General features: G+C 41.1%; 3 protein-coding genes and 1 long non-coding RNA gene across 6 annotated transcripts; 2 read left to right on the top strand and 2 right to left on the bottom strand.

Moving 5' to 3' along the window:
• Window positions 1-45: 45 nt before the first annotated feature.
• On the bottom strand, window positions 46-4,302 carry LOC143341621 (protein takeout). 2 transcript variants are annotated; one of them, XM_076764579.1, is made up of 7 exons: window positions 4,183-4,302; window positions 4,042-4,083; window positions 2,115-2,598; window positions 1,454-1,587; window positions 1,116-1,288; window positions 610-818; window positions 46-471 (listed from the first exon to the last, which is right to left on the bottom strand). In XM_076764579.1, exons 3-7 carry the CDS (start codon window positions 2,185-2,187, stop codon window positions 320-322), a joined length of 741 nt encoding a protein of 246 aa, XP_076620694.1. In that variant the 5' UTR covers window positions 2,188-2,598; window positions 4,042-4,083; window positions 4,183-4,302; the 3' UTR covers window positions 46-319. The 2 variants fall into 2 exon arrangements, with proteins under 2 accessions (XP_076620694.1, XP_076620693.1); XM_076764578.1 differs by lacking the exons at window positions 4,042-4,083; window positions 4,183-4,302 and having other exon boundaries at window positions 2,115-2,755.
• Window positions 4,303-5,600: 1,298 nt separating this feature from the next.
• On the top strand, window positions 5,601-9,109 carry Jhbp16 (Juvenile hormone binding protein 16). Its single transcript, XM_076764580.1, has 4 exons — window positions 5,601-6,036; window positions 7,186-7,448; window positions 8,126-8,237; window positions 8,352-9,109. The coding sequence occupies exons 1-4, from the start codon at window positions 5,970-5,972 to the stop codon at window positions 8,633-8,635; spliced, it is 726 nt and encodes a 241-aa protein (XP_076620695.1). The 5' UTR covers window positions 5,601-5,969; the 3' UTR covers window positions 8,636-9,109.
• A 983-nt stretch (window positions 9,110-10,092) lies between these two features.
• On the top strand, window positions 10,093-14,216 carry Jhbp2 (Juvenile hormone binding protein 2). Of its 2 annotated transcripts, XM_076764572.1 has the most exons (5): window positions 10,093-10,386; window positions 10,425-10,629; window positions 11,539-11,826; window positions 12,867-13,016; window positions 13,212-14,216. In XM_076764572.1, exons 1-5 carry the CDS (start codon window positions 10,228-10,230, stop codon window positions 13,361-13,363), a joined length of 954 nt encoding a protein of 317 aa, XP_076620687.1. In that variant the 5' UTR covers window positions 10,093-10,227; the 3' UTR covers window positions 13,364-14,216. The 2 variants fall into 2 exon arrangements, with proteins under 2 accessions (XP_076620687.1, XP_076620686.1); XM_076764571.1 differs by having other exon boundaries at window positions 10,262-10,629.
• LOC143341626 (uncharacterized) lies at window positions 10,493-16,601 on the bottom strand. Its single transcript, XR_013079657.1, has 5 exons — window positions 16,518-16,601; window positions 16,373-16,405; window positions 16,107-16,305; window positions 11,296-11,411; window positions 10,493-10,607 (listed from the first exon to the last, which is right to left on the bottom strand). It is a non-coding gene; the product is annotated as an uncharacterized LOC143341626 (long non-coding RNA).
• Between the last annotated feature and the right edge of the window lie 8 nt (window positions 16,602-16,609).

Below are 16,609 nucleotides of genomic sequence, written 5' to 3'. Positions count from 1 at the left end.
TTTAGGGTCGAACTAGCTGACGATTGGATGGAGAAAAATCCGATCTTATAAATATATACATATATTTTTCCCTAGAAAGAAATCCAATAGATCCGTGGATTTCGCTAAAACTACACTTTCTATTGATACCGCATCGCCGTTTAACTACTTATCATTATCGATACAACCCACATTGCGATCCATTAGTGCGTTACGACTCTATTTACAACGTAGATTGTTCTAATTCTAACTGCTTAGATTTTACGCGACCGATGCACGCTTCGTTAGAAGAGTCGAGGATATCAGTAATCGCGGTAACAACAAATAGAAAGAAATACGTTCAAGGTAGCAGGAATACTTCGACCGGCACGTGACGTAACAATTGATTGACGATGCCAGCGAAAAGTACGGACAGCTTCCTTTTCAGTTGAGGTTCCATCACCTTTAGCACTTCCTGTCCGTTCTCTCGCAAAAACAGGTTGGTTGCCTCGGCTGCAACAATATTTACAATCCTCAACTTTCCCACCATTTATTTTTGCCCGTCCAAACTACGGACAGAACTTTTTCTCTACGTTTCTAAGAACTTTTTCAGAGGATTATTTTACATATTACCAGATCCTAGCTACTCACTGAGTATCCGATTGTTGTTAAAGATTCTACGGACCCTCATTTGCACGTTTTTTACATCCAGAACGACGTCGAGATTCTCGACGTTTAGGTACGTCTTCTCGTCCTTGGTTTTCGTCGAAACGGTACCCTTGACTAGAGCTTTCACGTCGTCGAAACGAGCGTGAAACGTTCCGTTACCGCTGGCTGGTAGAATGATCAACACCCCTGAACTGACATATTAAATAGAAGCGAATAACGGTATTTTTGTTAAAAATAAGGACTAAGGATCAACTGGTACACCGCTCGTTTTACGATAGAAAGAAACGTTTTGGTTGTTGGTGCACAGGGATCGCGCCTTCCACTTTGCAACACTCTCTATGCAAATTAAATCGACGTAATATAAAATTATAATCGCGAACGATCGACAAAACGGAGCGAATCTGTTGGGCTCGTTGGAGCAGCGAGGCGTTCAATTTGAAGAATGCTAGGTTACCCCAATCTTCAACAGACAAATGGTGAAAGCAAACCTGGAATAATGCGCGTCCAAGATAAGGGCTGGCATTCGAATAATAGCGTCGAAGGGTGAGCCGAGTTTGATGTCCTCGACGGTGTAGTTGCTCGCTCCCTTTACGAACAGTTCGCGTAGCTGGACCTTGTAACCGTTTACACCACCTGTCAGGGACAAAGTCAGCTCGTCCATCTGTTAGGAGACCAGAGTTTGTAAAAATACGTCAAACAGACCTCGATAATCTTTTCTATTAACATTGTACTAAAACACAGTTTCGTAACGATTCACCGATTTAATTAGTTTCCTCGACGAGGCAAAAACTATCGACCAGTAGATAGCGGGATAAAGAAAACTTACGCGAAACGGTTCGACCGAGGGCAGCTCGATTTCCGGTATTCCGACTCTCAAGTATGGTCTCAGATGATGCAGGGCACCGATCAGGCAAGCTTTCAGCTGCGGATCGCTCCTTGAACACTGTTTCACGTATTCGGCTGGAATCGTGCAAAGTACATTAACGTTAAAGCGTTCATACAATAATAGTAATCTGTACTCCTTTTAAAAATGATAAAATTAGAGAGGAAAGAGGCCTCCTCGAAAGAACGCGGTCGCGAGCAGGAGACCGGTACGAAATAGTCGCAAAGCAGTACGTTTGTTGCTCGGAACAGCACATTGTGAAATTCTAATGTAATTTCTTAGGATCACCCGTACGACCTCTTTACCTGTTATAGCACATTTATATAACGATCCGACAGTTTTCAACCAGCGAAAATTCGTTCCCACTCGCACGCGATATTCCTGCGGCCAATTTTCATCCCCGATAGTCGCGACAGCAATGAAATCGTAACTACGTAGATCGGTTTTAAAGCAAAATAAAATTCCTTCGCGCGTAACCGAGCTAGCGTAATACGTATATCTCCTAATCGGACTTTCACCCGAAAATTTTCCAGAATCGCGTCCAAGGAAAGGTGCTGGACGGGAAACGATCGCGTAAGCGACAAAAAGTCAAATCGTTACTCACGGTTCGAATCGACGGAGAGAGTGGTCGAACCACCCACGATCAGCAATAGGAGAAACAGCGTCGACCCGATCATCGTTGCTCGGTGTTAATTGGATCTGTTGTGTTAGGTGTTTGCGGAAGGGTCCGTGGTATCCTGCCGGCCGGGTTCTCCTGGACTCTGAGCACGATTCTCGTCTCGGACTCGAGGGACGCCGACACTTTCGACGATCGGGCTTCAAATCGCTGATCCCCGGCTAAACGGCACCGCTAGACCAAGACTGACTATGCAAGAGGGCATTGACAGATGCCGGATCGTAACTGCACGCGGATACTTTCACTGCTGCAACGTGCACCTGCGCCTTCTTCGTCAGCAACGATAGACGAGTCCCGCTTAGGCCAGGTTAGACCCGTCGAAAGTACCCTAGATACTCTTCGATCTTTTCTAATCTCGCTACTATCCACGGAGAACTGGAAAGCTACTCCTTGGAATTCCTCTCCCCGCGTGCTGGGCCTCCGCGAAACAAGTATTCTTATCCCGAACCTCCTTCTGTCGCCTTTTTACTTATCTCCGCGAACCTTTCGACTCCAACGATCGTAACGTTCCACGTAACTTGTAAAATTTTAATCATCTACGAGAATTTACGACATCTGTCAAGCGTTTGATCGAAACGCTCGTATTAACGGTTGCGTGTCGGTAAAAGTTCATAGATCAAATTATTCATCTTCCAAGAGTGGAAAATACAATTTTTAATGCACGGCTATGACGGGGAGTAATTTTTTAACTGCCGTAGGAAACAATTTCGCATACCTGATACGCGTACAAAGGTAAGGTTGCGTACAAGGAAAATCGAGCGTTCTACGTTAGCTTCTAAAGTGGAAGAAAAATGAAAGTGACTGGTTTTATCGGAACAACCGTCTCTATAAATCTGATACTACACAATTGCTAACGAAATGGATATCTCAATTATTTTACACGCGTACAAAAACGGAGTAAAACGAGTTCCTCCGTCCCACAAAAAGGTACGACTTTCTAAAAGAATTTAGACTGATTCTCGTCGAAGGAGAATGGGAAAATAACAAAAATCAACGATGAATCGTTACGAACGATGTTGCAATTCCTAGTTGAAAATACTGTGCAGGTACAAGATGATAGGATAACACCGAATAATTGCTATTGTGTGACATTTCTGAAAATCCACTGATGGGATAATTTCCGATAAACTGTAATTAAGGTTGCAGCATTGTACGCGTTACGTGCGATTGCGTTTCACAAGCGACCGAGTATGAAAAGGTTAAAGAGGATGCGTTACGCGCGGACACTCAAACAAGAAATATTTTAACCTGCCCAAAGGTACGAGTAAATGGGATCGAAGGACGTCCGGTGTCGTAAATTTCGTGAATTTTTACTGGTCAGAGCCAACTCCCACTCTCTGCTTTTCCTGCTATCGAGAGAAAGCGTAAACGATCCTTCTATCCTCGTTTAATTTTTAAACCAAAAAGTATCAAAGACTTTTCTTGGACCAAGTATCAGAATATTAAATTGAACAAACCAAGCTAGAGCGATCGCTGAAGAAGATCGAAAGTTCTTTGATAATTAACGAAAACTATTTAAGTTAATAATTTTAGTGGCAATAAAATATTTATTTATTAACGTTTATAGCATACGTTTCGTTGATAGCGAGATGATCGATAAAGATTGGATCACGCAACACACGGGACCGTCGCGTCGAGGTCGCGATAGCAAAAGAGAGGAGGTAAAAGAGGACATAGCAGGCGGACAATTGTCCCTGACCTGCCAAAATTCTCGAAAACAATTATAGCGAATCGATCTTTTACAGAGTATTTTCGATATTAACGATTAAACGAACGATCGTAATTTACAGCGAACTGCTATTTATAAAGAAAGGGCAATATCACTAAAATATAATAATAAAAAATGGAAACTCACCAATTTAAAACAAAGTAAAATAATTGTTCCGATACGTTCGTCCTGGAAGAAGAGATACACACTTTATTCGAAGAAGATCAAGTGCCGAAATACTAATTCTGGTTTAAATTTAAAACACGATCTGTGTTGTTATATACGCACCTCGCGACTGTAGAACGAAGAGTGTCACAGCTTCAACGAGTTCTCGTCCTCGTGCGTGTCCTCGAAGGCGTCCAATGTGGAACCGTTTCGAAAAGGGTTATTGCTGCATTATCGACGAATCAGAGCGCAACATTTTCGCGTCTTGCTTCGCGATTAGTTCCATTCATTAAGAGCAGGGAGACGTTCCCTTTTTTTCTCCTTCCACGCAACTCTCGCACCTTGGACGTATTTTTCAATATTTTGGCGAAACGTAACCTGAAAAATTCCCGGCGATTAGAATGTTTTTAATTTTATTCAGATTATTTCGAAGTATATTTAAATTTTTTCTATCGTATCGAGAAGCTTGCAAATGTTTTTACACCGCTGTGAGCCCGGTTGCCTGCTCGAAGGCGCAGGTGATTTCACAGTCTTCCAGCGGAGGATGACGACCGACTTTCACGTTTTATTTAATAATTTCACGTAATAAATATTACGCTGATCAAAAGGTTCGCGCAGTTTTCAACGTGCAAATAGAAAATAATTCTTCTATGGTAAAAAATCCGTGTGATTTATCATCGGACGATTCGTAGATTGTTTATATTATCGACGTTGAGTTGAGAACTCGGTCCTAGAAAGTGGTCTCTCTAGGTTACGAAGACCGTAACGTCGAGATCAACAAGTTATTCATTTAATAATAATGTTAATTATCTTGGAAAGTCTGAAACTATGATCTCCTAATTACTTTGAAATCTCTGTGAGATGCGACGATGATCATTTTTAGCGTTTACATAATTTTGTACGAATTGTCGGCAATCAGTCGGCATAAAAGTGACAAAAATACAATATTGTATAATTCCGATATATTGTGTAACCAACTTTCGCTACGAAAGAGTTACGACGCGTTTGCACACGCGTGGTGCTAAATGCGAGGAAGAAAAATGAAATTGTTTTGAAAATATATTGGATTTTACTGTAGTTTCTTGTTCCACGGATGCACGATCCTATTCTTTATATTAATTTTCAAGCTTTCACTTGATTCGAAATAAAATTAGCACAACTCTTTTTGCCCATACATCGAACGCGATCCGATGGATGTTACAAAATATTCAGGGTCCTCCTTTTGGACTTTGCCCATCGTATCTATCGGTCAGGTAATAAGTTTAATCAGGAAATATCGACATCCGTCGAGTCGAAATGTCCGATTAATTCTCAGAAATATAACTACAAAATGGGGGATTCAAAGAACACACAATAACGTCGTACGTCGGCTATGCAAATTGGTTGGGAAATTCCCAAGATTGTTTATCGATAGTTGCAATAGCCAAAGAAGAGGAAACGACGCATTATATTGACTAAAAACGCATTCAAGGACATTTCGTGGACACTGCCTTTTATTTCGATTCATTCGTTCGAACAAAACAGGAACTTTATAATCCTTTTCCAATTCGTAGGGACAATATTCCGCGTCGTTCGGGCCGATCAAACAAGTCGAGGTTAAAGCTTCAAGGGAGCAGGAAACGCGATTACGTTCGAAAGACAGGAAAATCGGGCAACAGAACCGCTGGTAAAAATAATTAATCTCGTCCAATCGCGGGCTGGTTTCACCGATCGCGGTTCCTGCGGGTACGAGCGGGAATTATGTAAGGTCGACCGAAAATTCTGGCACAGGAACGGCACGCTGGTAACCCTTCTCTCAGATGCACGTTCGAGAGTGAAAGCGTAAGCATCGGACGCGTGGTTCACATTTTGCTGGATCTACACCGCGTGGTCGCGAGTTATCCCGACATTATCGATCATAGCGGGCAAAGATGCAACCGACGATCGCCGTCTCCGTGGTCCTGCTCCTCCTGGTCGCGTCCTCCATCGCGGAATTCGGTAAGAGAACCACCGACTAACGCCCGGAACGCTCCACTTTCGTCCAACTGCCATAACGAGCAGCTTGTTCCTCGTAACTGGTGTGCAAAGGGACCTTGGACTACCGATCGCAAGTATTCACTTTCGATTCGTACCTGTTCGATCGTTTAACCCTAATTCTACAGTGGCTTTCGATCATGTACCGAGTTTCGCTAACTCTGGAGTCTGCGAGTGAGTTGATTCATAGTGGGAAATCTGTCGATTTATTCGCAGATTCTACGGTGACTCGATCTTGGCACGCGACCCTAAGTCGGGGGAGGATCGGGGTTGAATTTGTCAAAGCAGACGAGTCAAGTTTGTTCCAACGAGTGCCACGTGATTTACCAGGAATTTCCAGTGATTTTAGTGTTTTGGTAATCTATCGCTTCGATAATTAATTTTCATCTAGTTTTTTTTAAAACGGTGCCTAACCTAATGCAATCAGAAAATCCCAAGGGACGTAACAGCATCGCAGTGAAACTGGAAAGTGCAGTTTCATTCGATGCAAATTCCGTTCTCCCGCTGTGTCTCGGAGTCCCTTGTTACTCGTCGTCTCTAGGATTGTTTTACAAGGATTTGCAATCATGTTCTCGGATGGCTTAATGAGATTTCGTTTCAAGAGGAATGCAGTAAAAAGGATCATAGTATATTTTCTTCGGTGCTTCTAGGTATACTCTACGATAATGCGTTTTCCTTTCAATGGCAAAGCGATTGGCTTTACATGGTAATAGTCGGCTCCTTTTGTTTTCCTCGCGATGGTACTAGGAATTCGATAATATATTCTATTATTACGTGGAAAACCTTTACACGGTGACACACACTTACAATTGACGCATGCTGGAACTGTAAATGGTAACCATACTCGATGTTCCTAATCTAGTTCTCCTTTAATAGAGTTTCAGATACGTTGACGTGTTTTATTTTATATCCCTAAAATATTTTCAGTCACCAGAGTCGTACGAATTCAATTTAAACGCGTCGAATTTTAGTCTCGAGGCTGAAGCGACACTTTCTACAAAGGCAATTAATGCGAAGGATTAAATCTGTTGGAATTACGTATTACCGTGATGAAATCGGTCAGAGACCGCTTCGTCTCGGACGAAAGTGACGACGGACTTTCTTTCGTTTCAGAGGACCACTTCGAAAATTGCCATCCGAACGTGCCTGGATTTGATGGATGTGTTCGAAAAGCCTTGAACGAGATTCGACCGTATTTCAAAACCGGACTGGTCAAGTATAACGTGCTTCCGTTCGATCCATTTTTTGCAAGAGAAGTGACGGTGAAGCGGGGGATGCCGAATTTTGGCTTCACTTTGACGCTGAGAAACGTCACCGAAAGTGGATGGTCCGCTAGCAAAGTGACGAAATTCGTCAGTGATCTGCCACACTACAAGGTAATTTCTACATACAGGGTGTTCGGCCACGCCTGGGAAAAATTTTAATGGGGGATTCTAGAGGCCAAAATAACACAAAAATCAAGAATACCAATTTGTTTAAAGTTCCAATCGTACTGAATTTTTTTCTCGAAAATGCGCAAGATTTCGAGGGTATGTCTATTCACCAAAAATGATTATAATTGACCCCTCCAGCTAACAATATTTTTTTTAGAACGATTTGAAATATTTTAATTTCGTCGAAAAATTTCACACCTTCTCGAATTTTTTTCTCGAAAGTGGGTAGGATTTCGGGGGTATGTGTAATGACCAAAAATGATTGTATTTGACCCCTGAAGCGAAAAGTATTTTTTTTAGAACGATTTGAAAGTTTTGAATTTAATTGTTAATAACTTTTTAACGAAGCCTCCATCAACGAATTGGTATTCTTGATTTTCGTCTTATTTTGGCCTCTAGAATCCTTTGTTAAAATTTTTCCCAGGGGTGGCCGAACACCCTGTATACAGGCGCGTATGTACTTTCATACTTAAGCGAGAGTGGGAGAATACCAGTTGATAGGAAAGCTGTCGATGACAATTTTTAGGACAATCTACCGCAACGCATAATTAATCTACCCACGCACTGCCCTCGCTATAACTTCGCCTACGTTGCTCAAACTGTTTATCCTTCGATTTCAGATTGTTTATACTCAGAGTTTCCCGGAGAAATTCCTAGACGGTTCTTACGAATTCAACGGATCCGTGTTTGCATCGTCGATGAAGAACAAGGGGAAATTTACTTTAGCCCTGTGTAAGTGTACAAAGAGTTTGGAGTTGGAGCAGAGTACTTGATATCGTCTGGAAAACATTACTTTTTAACGGATCATCGAATAGTAACGTTACAATTTATCCATTCTCGTTCCAGACGATCTCGTTCAGACAACTACGGTCACCAAACTACCAGGAGGGAAGATCCAAGTGAGCGTCGACGTGCAAACGATCAGGGATTTGAAGCTTCACATTACGAACCTGCTCTTTGGCCGACAAATACTCGAGGATCTCCTCGACAGGATAATAAACGGCGCTTGGCAACCAGGATTCGTAATGACCAGGCGTTTAATTAACGATTTGGTCTCTACGGCGTTCACGGAAATATTCGAGAGAGCTTTCCATAATTTTCCCTTCGACAAAATTGTCAGATCGGTGTAAATCGAAAACGAATCGCGAGTCGCGGTTGCATCGTGCTTCGTTAATTTATAGTATTAATGACGGAAGAAGAAATACGTGTGATATAGGAGTTAGTATACGCAATAATACTATTAACGCTGGATTTTAGACACTCGTAAATTTCACAAATTTCATATTTGAAATTACAGAAATTTATTTTAATAGAAATACATATACGGACAGTGTCCGTAAATCTAGCGTTAAAAGAGCAAGTCTACTTAAGAATCGAAATAATTTAGAATATTATAGGTAGAATAATTCAAAGTAATTTTCATTATTTTCTACAACTAGCACAGCTAATATTTAATAGTTTCTCACTTCAATTTAAAGATTGAAAAGTGTTGAGACACGTGATTCGTATTCGAACCGAGATTCGTGTTTCGCTTTAATAACGATTTTTGGCTGCCTTTCATCAATCATTTCTTCGAGTTATCATCGACCGATCTTTTCTTCAACCAGAAAAGTTGTAATCGGTTACACGATTACCAGTTTTCCAAATGTCCTTATAATAAAAGAAATTTTAACCTTTAAAAGGAACGTCTTCTCAGGTTTTCTCGTACCTTCAACCGTCAAATAATTATTTCACGCGTCTGGTATCCTAGGGACATCTTGTATGACGAAGCCAGGAGAGCAAAAGAGGCTTTCTTCTTCTGTCAGACTAGCTGCTTGCCTTGAGAAATGGACGGTCTTTGACCTCGCATTCTCATGGTGTACGAGCATGGTGTATCAACATCCGTGCGTCGATTCTCCTCGAGCGGAGAATCTCTATAGATCACTCGTAACGATTTATGCGTCCAAGGATTCACTCTAGCGATCGGAAATCCGAAAATCTTATAGACGAGTCACCGTCGTGTCAATTTATCGAACAGCAGACTTACAATATGATCTATAAACGAAAACTATTACGCTAAATGCGATCGTAATGCGAAGGCATTACCGTTTGATTTCCCATAATGTTCGATCGTGGCTAAAATCGATCGTAATCGTGACGGGTTACGATGTTCGTTAACGGTGCTTAACATTCCTCGCTGAACCCGTCCACTTATGGTGACGTCCACGCTCTGACGTACGCTTACTTTCGATCTACCTGTTGCAAATATTTTATTGCCGATTATCTCGAATATTAGGAACCGCCGTCTTTAATCACCTTCCATGCTGTAACGCGTCTCCGCCTCTTCGATCTTGCACTACCATCGCTCGAAAGTTTGATGAACCGTGATAAATCACCATGTTACCATTTTATTATTCTGTAGATTTTGTCCGACGCGACTCTGGCATCTTCTTAATATGATGATTTCTCGAATTGTTATTCTTCGCTTTTCCTTCTCTATTGCATCGTTAAGAAATCAATCGAATGGAATTCTTGGCCCGTTCGATTTTGAAAATGAATTCTAACTTGCGAGTAAACGTGCGTATGTAATTGGATTAAAAGTTCCGTCGTAGCTAGATCGTGTAAGAGGCGCGTGAACGAGTTGAAAGGATAGGATCGTCGACGTTTGCTCCAGTTATTCCGATCGGTGGCGGGAATGGTCAGGAAAGGAGAATAAAATGGTCTTAGGCGCGTATCTGGCCGGATGAGCGTGATCCACGGCCGGATGCGTGCACTCCCTCGGTCTCGTCCTGTTCTTCGTGTTCTTCGGCTCGAAGGCATAGCGGGGGCAATGTCAAGGTGCTATAAGGCCAGGCGCATCCCTGCTAGCCGGTCATTCCACGCGAAGAAATTCGATCGACTCGTGCCGGACGCCGACAGAAAATACCGGTCTTCTTCGAGCATCATCTGGGTCTGGATCAGCGATCGCGATCGACGATGACGAGGTACAGCCTGCTCGTGTGCGCGTGTGCGTTCCTGCTCGGCGTCCAGGCGATCGGCAGGTACCAGGGCCTGGAGTTTTTGGAACCTTGCTCCAGAAGGGATCGTAATATCGAGAGCTGCCTCGCGAGGTCCGCCAACGTCCTTACCGAACATTTCCGTCACGGTGAGAAATTCCAGCAAACAGTAATAATTCTGATACGGTTCTATATCGGTTCGTAAACCGAGTGCATTGTTTTGTCAAACGATAATCCACAGAACAGATACGAACCCGTTTCAGAACCGGTAAGAATAAGTTGTGGACACTTTTCTAGCCGATTAATTCTAAATACGCTCGTGAACGATACGATAAATCAGTTTGCAAAGGCTACGGGTCCTCGGATAATTAATTTGTCGGCCAAGATAAAAAATATACTGCTCGAGGAAAGTGCCGTGACAGTTATTTCCAGTCGGCGAGTTCGGAGTCGCATCGACGGTATGCAATATAGTACACGTTTGTTCGAAAGCAGCGATCCCATTTTCTAAAAGTGGAATTCGAGCGTAAAACTTGTCGCGTGCTGGCGAGGGAAAAATACGGAAGTCGAAAGTCGAGAATTACCGATCTCTGGGGACCACGTGGTACCGTAGAGGAAATAAAAAAAAAAGGAAAAAGAAGTTTCGCTGCAAAGAAGCAGGTTATAACGGTATATTCGAATGGTCACCCAGTGTCCTAGATTCCTCGCGCTCTACAAGACGAGTCTGACGGAATAGGTTCGCTGCTCCGACGCATCTTGAATAAAACATCGAAACCGTGTGACCCTCAAGGGCCTGGCTTCGTTTCGATCGCTCGTACCTTTTCACTATTCCGAGAACAGTATCGAATCCACGGCTTGCAACTGTAACGAGTCGACGTTCGTGCAAACTAAAATTTCTCCGAAGTCCTAACGCGTTGCCGCTTCAAAGCAGGGCCTGAAAATAACAAAATTATCTTACAAAGTATGAACTAAAATAATCGTAAAGTCTAATGAAAATTTCAGAGGAAAAATGAACGTTTTTCTAACCGATAATTAATTGAATTTATTTGCGATTCTGGTAGGTTTGCCACAGTTAGGCTATCCAGAAGTGGAACCGATCATCCTGGACGAGCTACACATAGCTCTAGGCGGAGGGCCCGATGGTTACAGGGCTCAATTCAAGGACGTTGCCGCGAAAGGAGTCTCGTCTTTAAGAGTGACCGGCCTGAGGGCCAGGTTATCCGAGGATGAGGTGCAATTGCAACTGGCCCTGAGCATTCCTAAAATAAGAGCTGCGGCCAAGTACAGGTCGAGTGGGACTCTGATCCTCGTGAAAGCCAGCGGTGCTGGCGACTATTGGGGCGAATACGGTGAGAAATTGCAACTATTTCTACTACGACGCCTCTCTATCGCTAAACTTTTACATTTACGATGGTCTTAAACCATCGAAACTGACCGTAAACGTCACGCTTTACTCAAACATCGATAAATCATTGAATAATCGCGGAATGGTCATAAATGGGTCACTATTTTTCCACTGAAACGTACTACTTTATTATAAATCGCGAAATTAGATATTAGTCGGTTCTGTCGAGTGCCGTGAATAGAGATCTGTAATTATGATTCGAAAGATAGTAGAACGTTGTGTTGGAACATTGCAGAGTGAAAAGGCTTAGGTAAAAGTCAAGAGCGTCGTCAACTTTCTCCGCCAACGCGATGCAAATTTGTTTTCAAAACTTTTTTGCGTCTCTCGAAGCTGTAAAGAAATGGACTCTCGAACGATACAAGCTGCTCGATTAGAAAGAAAAATCTTTTAAATCGTTGCAAACTGAATTCACAATCAGAAACGAATGTACACGCTTTGAAATATTGCTAACAGAGTTTGAGAAAAAAATTGACGAGGAAAGGCCTCGTTTTAGAGTTAGAGACCAGTAGATCCTGTCGAAGCAAGTTCGATAATGCTGGATTTAGCGTCGCTATTATCGGCGACGCTCGTTAAAAGAGACGAAGTCAGGTTTTTGAGGAATTTAAATCAGGGTGAAAGTCCAAGGCCCTATAACGGAGTTGTGTTTACGTCAACGTCGTCTTGAGAGGTACTGTACCTGTTTTCACGGAGACGGTACCATTGACCTCTAATAACTTCGCCTTGCAGCCTGCAACCGGATTTACAACGTACTTTGCCAGTATTAGCGTTGCAAATTAGGTTCAAACTAAAGATTTTCGACTCTCGTGAAACTCGATCCAAGAAAAATAAGAAAGAGCCATCGTCCTTCCGCGGCGTACGCGATTTACATTTAAACGTTGTAAACTTTCATGTACGTTCAATTTAAATAAATTCTGAAGATAGTGGAATGAAATTGCTCGAAATCAAAATGAATTTTATTTCAATTATGTTTCCGTCTGATTGCAGAGGGCGTCAAGGCCAAAGTTTTTATCAGAGCGAAGCCGTTTCTGATTCAGGGTCGTCGTTACTTGAGATTGCAACAGCTCAAGATGGACTTCAGCGTGCAAAACATCAGAATGGGAGTCGAAAACGTTCGCGACAGCAACGCTATAATACGTAAGTGCATTCTACCTCAAGTAAAAAACAAGAAACACTGATTCTTTGTACAATATCAAAAACAGCAAAGTATATGTTATTCCACGAAAGACTAGGAGGAAACTCATGAATATATATAATATGATTGAAAATATTTGCGAGGTAATATTACGAATCAAAGATTACGTAAGATTAACAGCATCTTTTTACTTTTAGTTGCCGCGCTGAACCTGTTCATAAATACCAATAGTCAGGAATTGCTGAAGGAAATGAAACCGGATCTTAGGCGGAAATTGGTCCAAGTCATGACAACCTTCGTCGAGAAGATCTTTGCTCAAGTACCATACGACGCCTGGATAATGGATTAAATTAAACAGTATGGCGTCTAATACGTTAATGGTTTTACATTGTTTCATTTTCGTCGATTAAAAATTTGCCCCGACGCGGAATACGAAAGGATAAAGGGTTTAAATAATACGAGTTCGCCGCCATTTTTCTTCTGTTTTGAAATTAGATTAGACTTGATAAATAAGTATATATTTAATTCGAAGACGCGCGATATTGGATCGAAAGACGAGGGAAATAATAGAAATAAGTTTTATCTACACGTTTTGTTGCCTCTTAGATGTATAGTTTCTCCATTATTTAAATAACTAGTACACCAATCTTACGATTAACTCAACTGAGAACGTGTAACGATACGAAACACTCGGAAGTGATAGTTTTACTTTCATTTAACATAATATTTATATCGTGCAGTACTTTTACCCATGTTGCGAATGTAAAAATGTGTCTATGATGTTTCTGAATCGATGTGTGATAGTCGAGTGATCGATCGGTAGTTTTAAAGCAGCTGCATCTATCGTTGAATGAACAATTATTTAAATTTTTCCGAGTTTGTCTACTCGTTGCACGATTATGACTAATTGAAGAACGAAAGAAACCGTGGTTGCAACTTGCTTCTTTCTCGTTCTTCAATTTATACGGAACATTCTCGACAAAACGTAATGCGTGATTTTTAAATAAGTACGATCGAAACGTTAATTTATACGATCTGGTATCAGAAACGATTAATGTAACTAAAAGGATATTATACTTAATCTTGTAATCATGTAGATATCTGCTCAATTTTTACGTAAATTTTGCTATGAATCGTATGTTGGATTTTTAAACATACGATTCGTAGTCGAACTTGTTAATTGCAAATAATAGTTACGTTATTACGACTGACGTTACTTATGGAAGTGTAGCACTTTGCATTGGTAATATTTTTATAGAGTTTGTAATAAACACAGATAAGATTTACAATAATAAATTTCATACGATCACAAGAAAAACTATATATTTTGTTATTTTACCATTAATTTCAAGCTAATTATGGGATCGACAAAAACTGTTGGCAGAAATTTTAACCGTGAAGATGTGTTTGAAAAATTCCACGATACATTCGGTGGAACAGAATAATTACAATTAAAATTAAAAATATGATTGAAGGTTTCGCTGTACGTGACATCTGCAATTTAACAAACGACGTCTGCCATAGTTGAACGTACGGACTTTTCTCGACAACGGATCATGAACAATTATACGCGAGTTTCCGGAAACTTCAACCTGAAGACGTTCAATTATTCCATGTGTCGCTTGCATTTTGTGTATTTTTCTCGACGTTTCTGCATCGGGAATCACGATTCTTCAGCTAAACTGCTGAACCGCGGTATGACGATGCAGTATTCGCGTTCAACGAGGTCCGTGTGCTCCATTCGAATCAGTGCTCCCTATTTCAACCGTATACGTAAAATTATGTTCTATGCATCCCAATCTCATCGTGGTGATGTCATTTCACGTGATATTATCACGTTTCCTACCATCAGTCAGTCCTGAAAACCGTCAGCAGACCACGATACGTGTGTAGCAATTTTATTCGATGCATTCTATTGTGCGTTCTTCCTATTATGCGTAAATAATATGATTTAAATAGACTAACCGAATGTTTTGAACGCGGTCTATCATTGTTAAGATATTAAAGTTTGTTGTATTTCAATGTTTCGGTTGGATTTTCCCCCCTAAATCGATGAATTAAAGTCTAAACTGAAAATATTCCTCCTCGTTTTAAAGCATGCATTGTCGAACAAATTGCGGAAAAGAGAATCTAATAAACAAATGGATCGACTAGCTTTTTCCCGAACTAGCAATTAGAAGTAACGTTGTACACGTGTGGCCGACATAAAGAAAGTAATACGGGGAAGTTGTTTGCATAAATAAATATATCGTGAAAATATTCGACCTCCAGGTGTGATTTAAGAAAAGACTATACGTAAGTATTATAAATAATCCGAATTGAAATTCATTTACATGGCTCGTAAAACCTTTGGTCGGCTATTTTAAAGGAATTTAAAATATAAAAAGATTCAAAGTTGAAATCATCCATTGAAATTTATGCAATCTTAATTTTAAACGTATACTCGAAACAGGAGGATTTGGTAGGCGAATAAATAATAAGAGTACACGAGAGGGACTTCAGCCCATCCGTGTTTTTGCGATGATTTTTCATGGCTACGCGATTACTACATATAATATACGCAGAGGATCGTAGCCTCCGATACAAATGAATCACGGAAGAACTCTGCCCGTCTTTCGAAGGTGTTACTAATTATCTGCTTAATCTGCTCAAACCGGTGAAACAGCATCAACAATAATCGGTGTAAAAACTTTATCCATATACTATCGAGTGACTAAGGTGAAATCCCGATTTTTCCCCATGAGGAAATTTGTACAAGTTCCAAGAATACAGAGACGGAAAATCCTTTTAGAAAAACGTGAATTCGCCCCTTTTTGTTTTTAGAAAAGACTAGCTTTTGATTTCTTCTGGGCGAAATAATACTAATTAAATCGTACAAGGGGTTAATGGACACGAGTCACTTATAGTGGGCACGCTTAGAAGAGTTTCCAAGTGCTACTCGCATCAAGTATGTGTGTCCACGTGTACTATCTAAGCACAAAGAACCGGAGGGGTTCAATGCCTTGACACTGTCCTTCGAGATTGTCGAATATTGCGAACCGTCGCGTCGTTTCGTTTGAAAAAGAAATATATAAAAAGAAAGATCTACGTACAGTGTCGACGGTAAAAAGACGATACGTCTCTGGAATATTAGATGGAATCGATTCTTCCTGTTTCTTAACGAAGGGAATCTGGCAAACCGGGTTTCCTACAACCGCCGATTCCACGAACCTTTCGTGCTGGATTTTTCCATAGTCCCGATGCTATGACGTTGTTTCTTTGTTCTCTAACAATGCTTCCTCTATAGTCCCGCTAAAATGTGATTAAGAAATAGAAGAATAAAACTACGACAAACTACAAGGTTTCATGCAAAATTTACCATCGAATGATGTTCCATTCCTCTCAAATTGTTCTGAAACAGATGAAAATAAAACAGGTTATAAATGATCGAGTGTTCCTCGAAAATGTCCAATAGATCTTAAATACAGCGCCGGACTGACGGGCACGGACACACGCATACTCACACGATAAACGCATGGTGAACGTTGGCGTGGGACATGTGACTCGATCACATGCTCAGAATTCGAGATTTGTCCCATCTTGTTGATCTGGACGG

This window comes from Colletes latitarsis, chromosome 5 (assembly GCF_051014445.1).
Source record: "Colletes latitarsis isolate SP2378_abdomen chromosome 5, iyColLati1, whole genome shotgun sequence".
Taxonomy (NCBI): Eukaryota; Metazoa; Arthropoda; class Insecta; order Hymenoptera; family Colletidae; genus Colletes; species Colletes latitarsis.
Note: the sequence above shows the minus strand (reverse complement) of the source record. Positions and strands in the feature narration are given on the sequence as shown.

Coding starts and splice junctions, on each gene's coding strand:
- LOC143341621 (XM_076764579.1), bottom strand. CDS start 2,187: ATGATCGGGTCGACGCTGTTTCTCCTATTGCTGATCGTGGGTGGTTCG. Junction 819..1,115: donor TTGGACGCGCATTATTCCAG/GTTTGCTTTCAC, acceptor TTAATATGTCAG/TTCAGGGGTGTTGATCATTC. Junction 472..609: donor TAACAACAATCGGATACTCA/GTGAGTAGCTAG, acceptor ATATTGTTGCAG/CCGAGGCAACCAACCTGTTT.
- Jhbp16 (XM_076764580.1), top strand. CDS start 5,970: ATGCAACCGACGATCGCCGTCTCCGTGGTCCTGCTCCTCCTGGTCGCG. Junction 7,449..8,125: donor GTGATCTGCCACACTACAAG/GTAATTTCTACA, acceptor CTTCGATTTCAG/ATTGTTTATACTCAGAGTTT. Junction 8,238..8,351: donor GAAATTTACTTTAGCCCTGT/GTAAGTGTACAA, acceptor TTCTCGTTCCAG/ACGATCTCGTTCAGACAACT.
- Jhbp2 (XM_076764572.1), top strand. CDS start 10,228: ATGAGCGTGATCCACGGCCGGATGCGTGCACTCCCTCGGTCTCGTCCT. Junction 10,387..10,424: donor CGAAGAAATTCGATCGACTC/GTGCCGGACGCC, acceptor GTCTTCTTCGAG/CATCATCTGGGTCTGGATCA. Junction 11,827..12,866: donor CGACTATTGGGGCGAATACG/GTGAGAAATTGC, acceptor GTCTGATTGCAG/AGGGCGTCAAGGCCAAAGTT.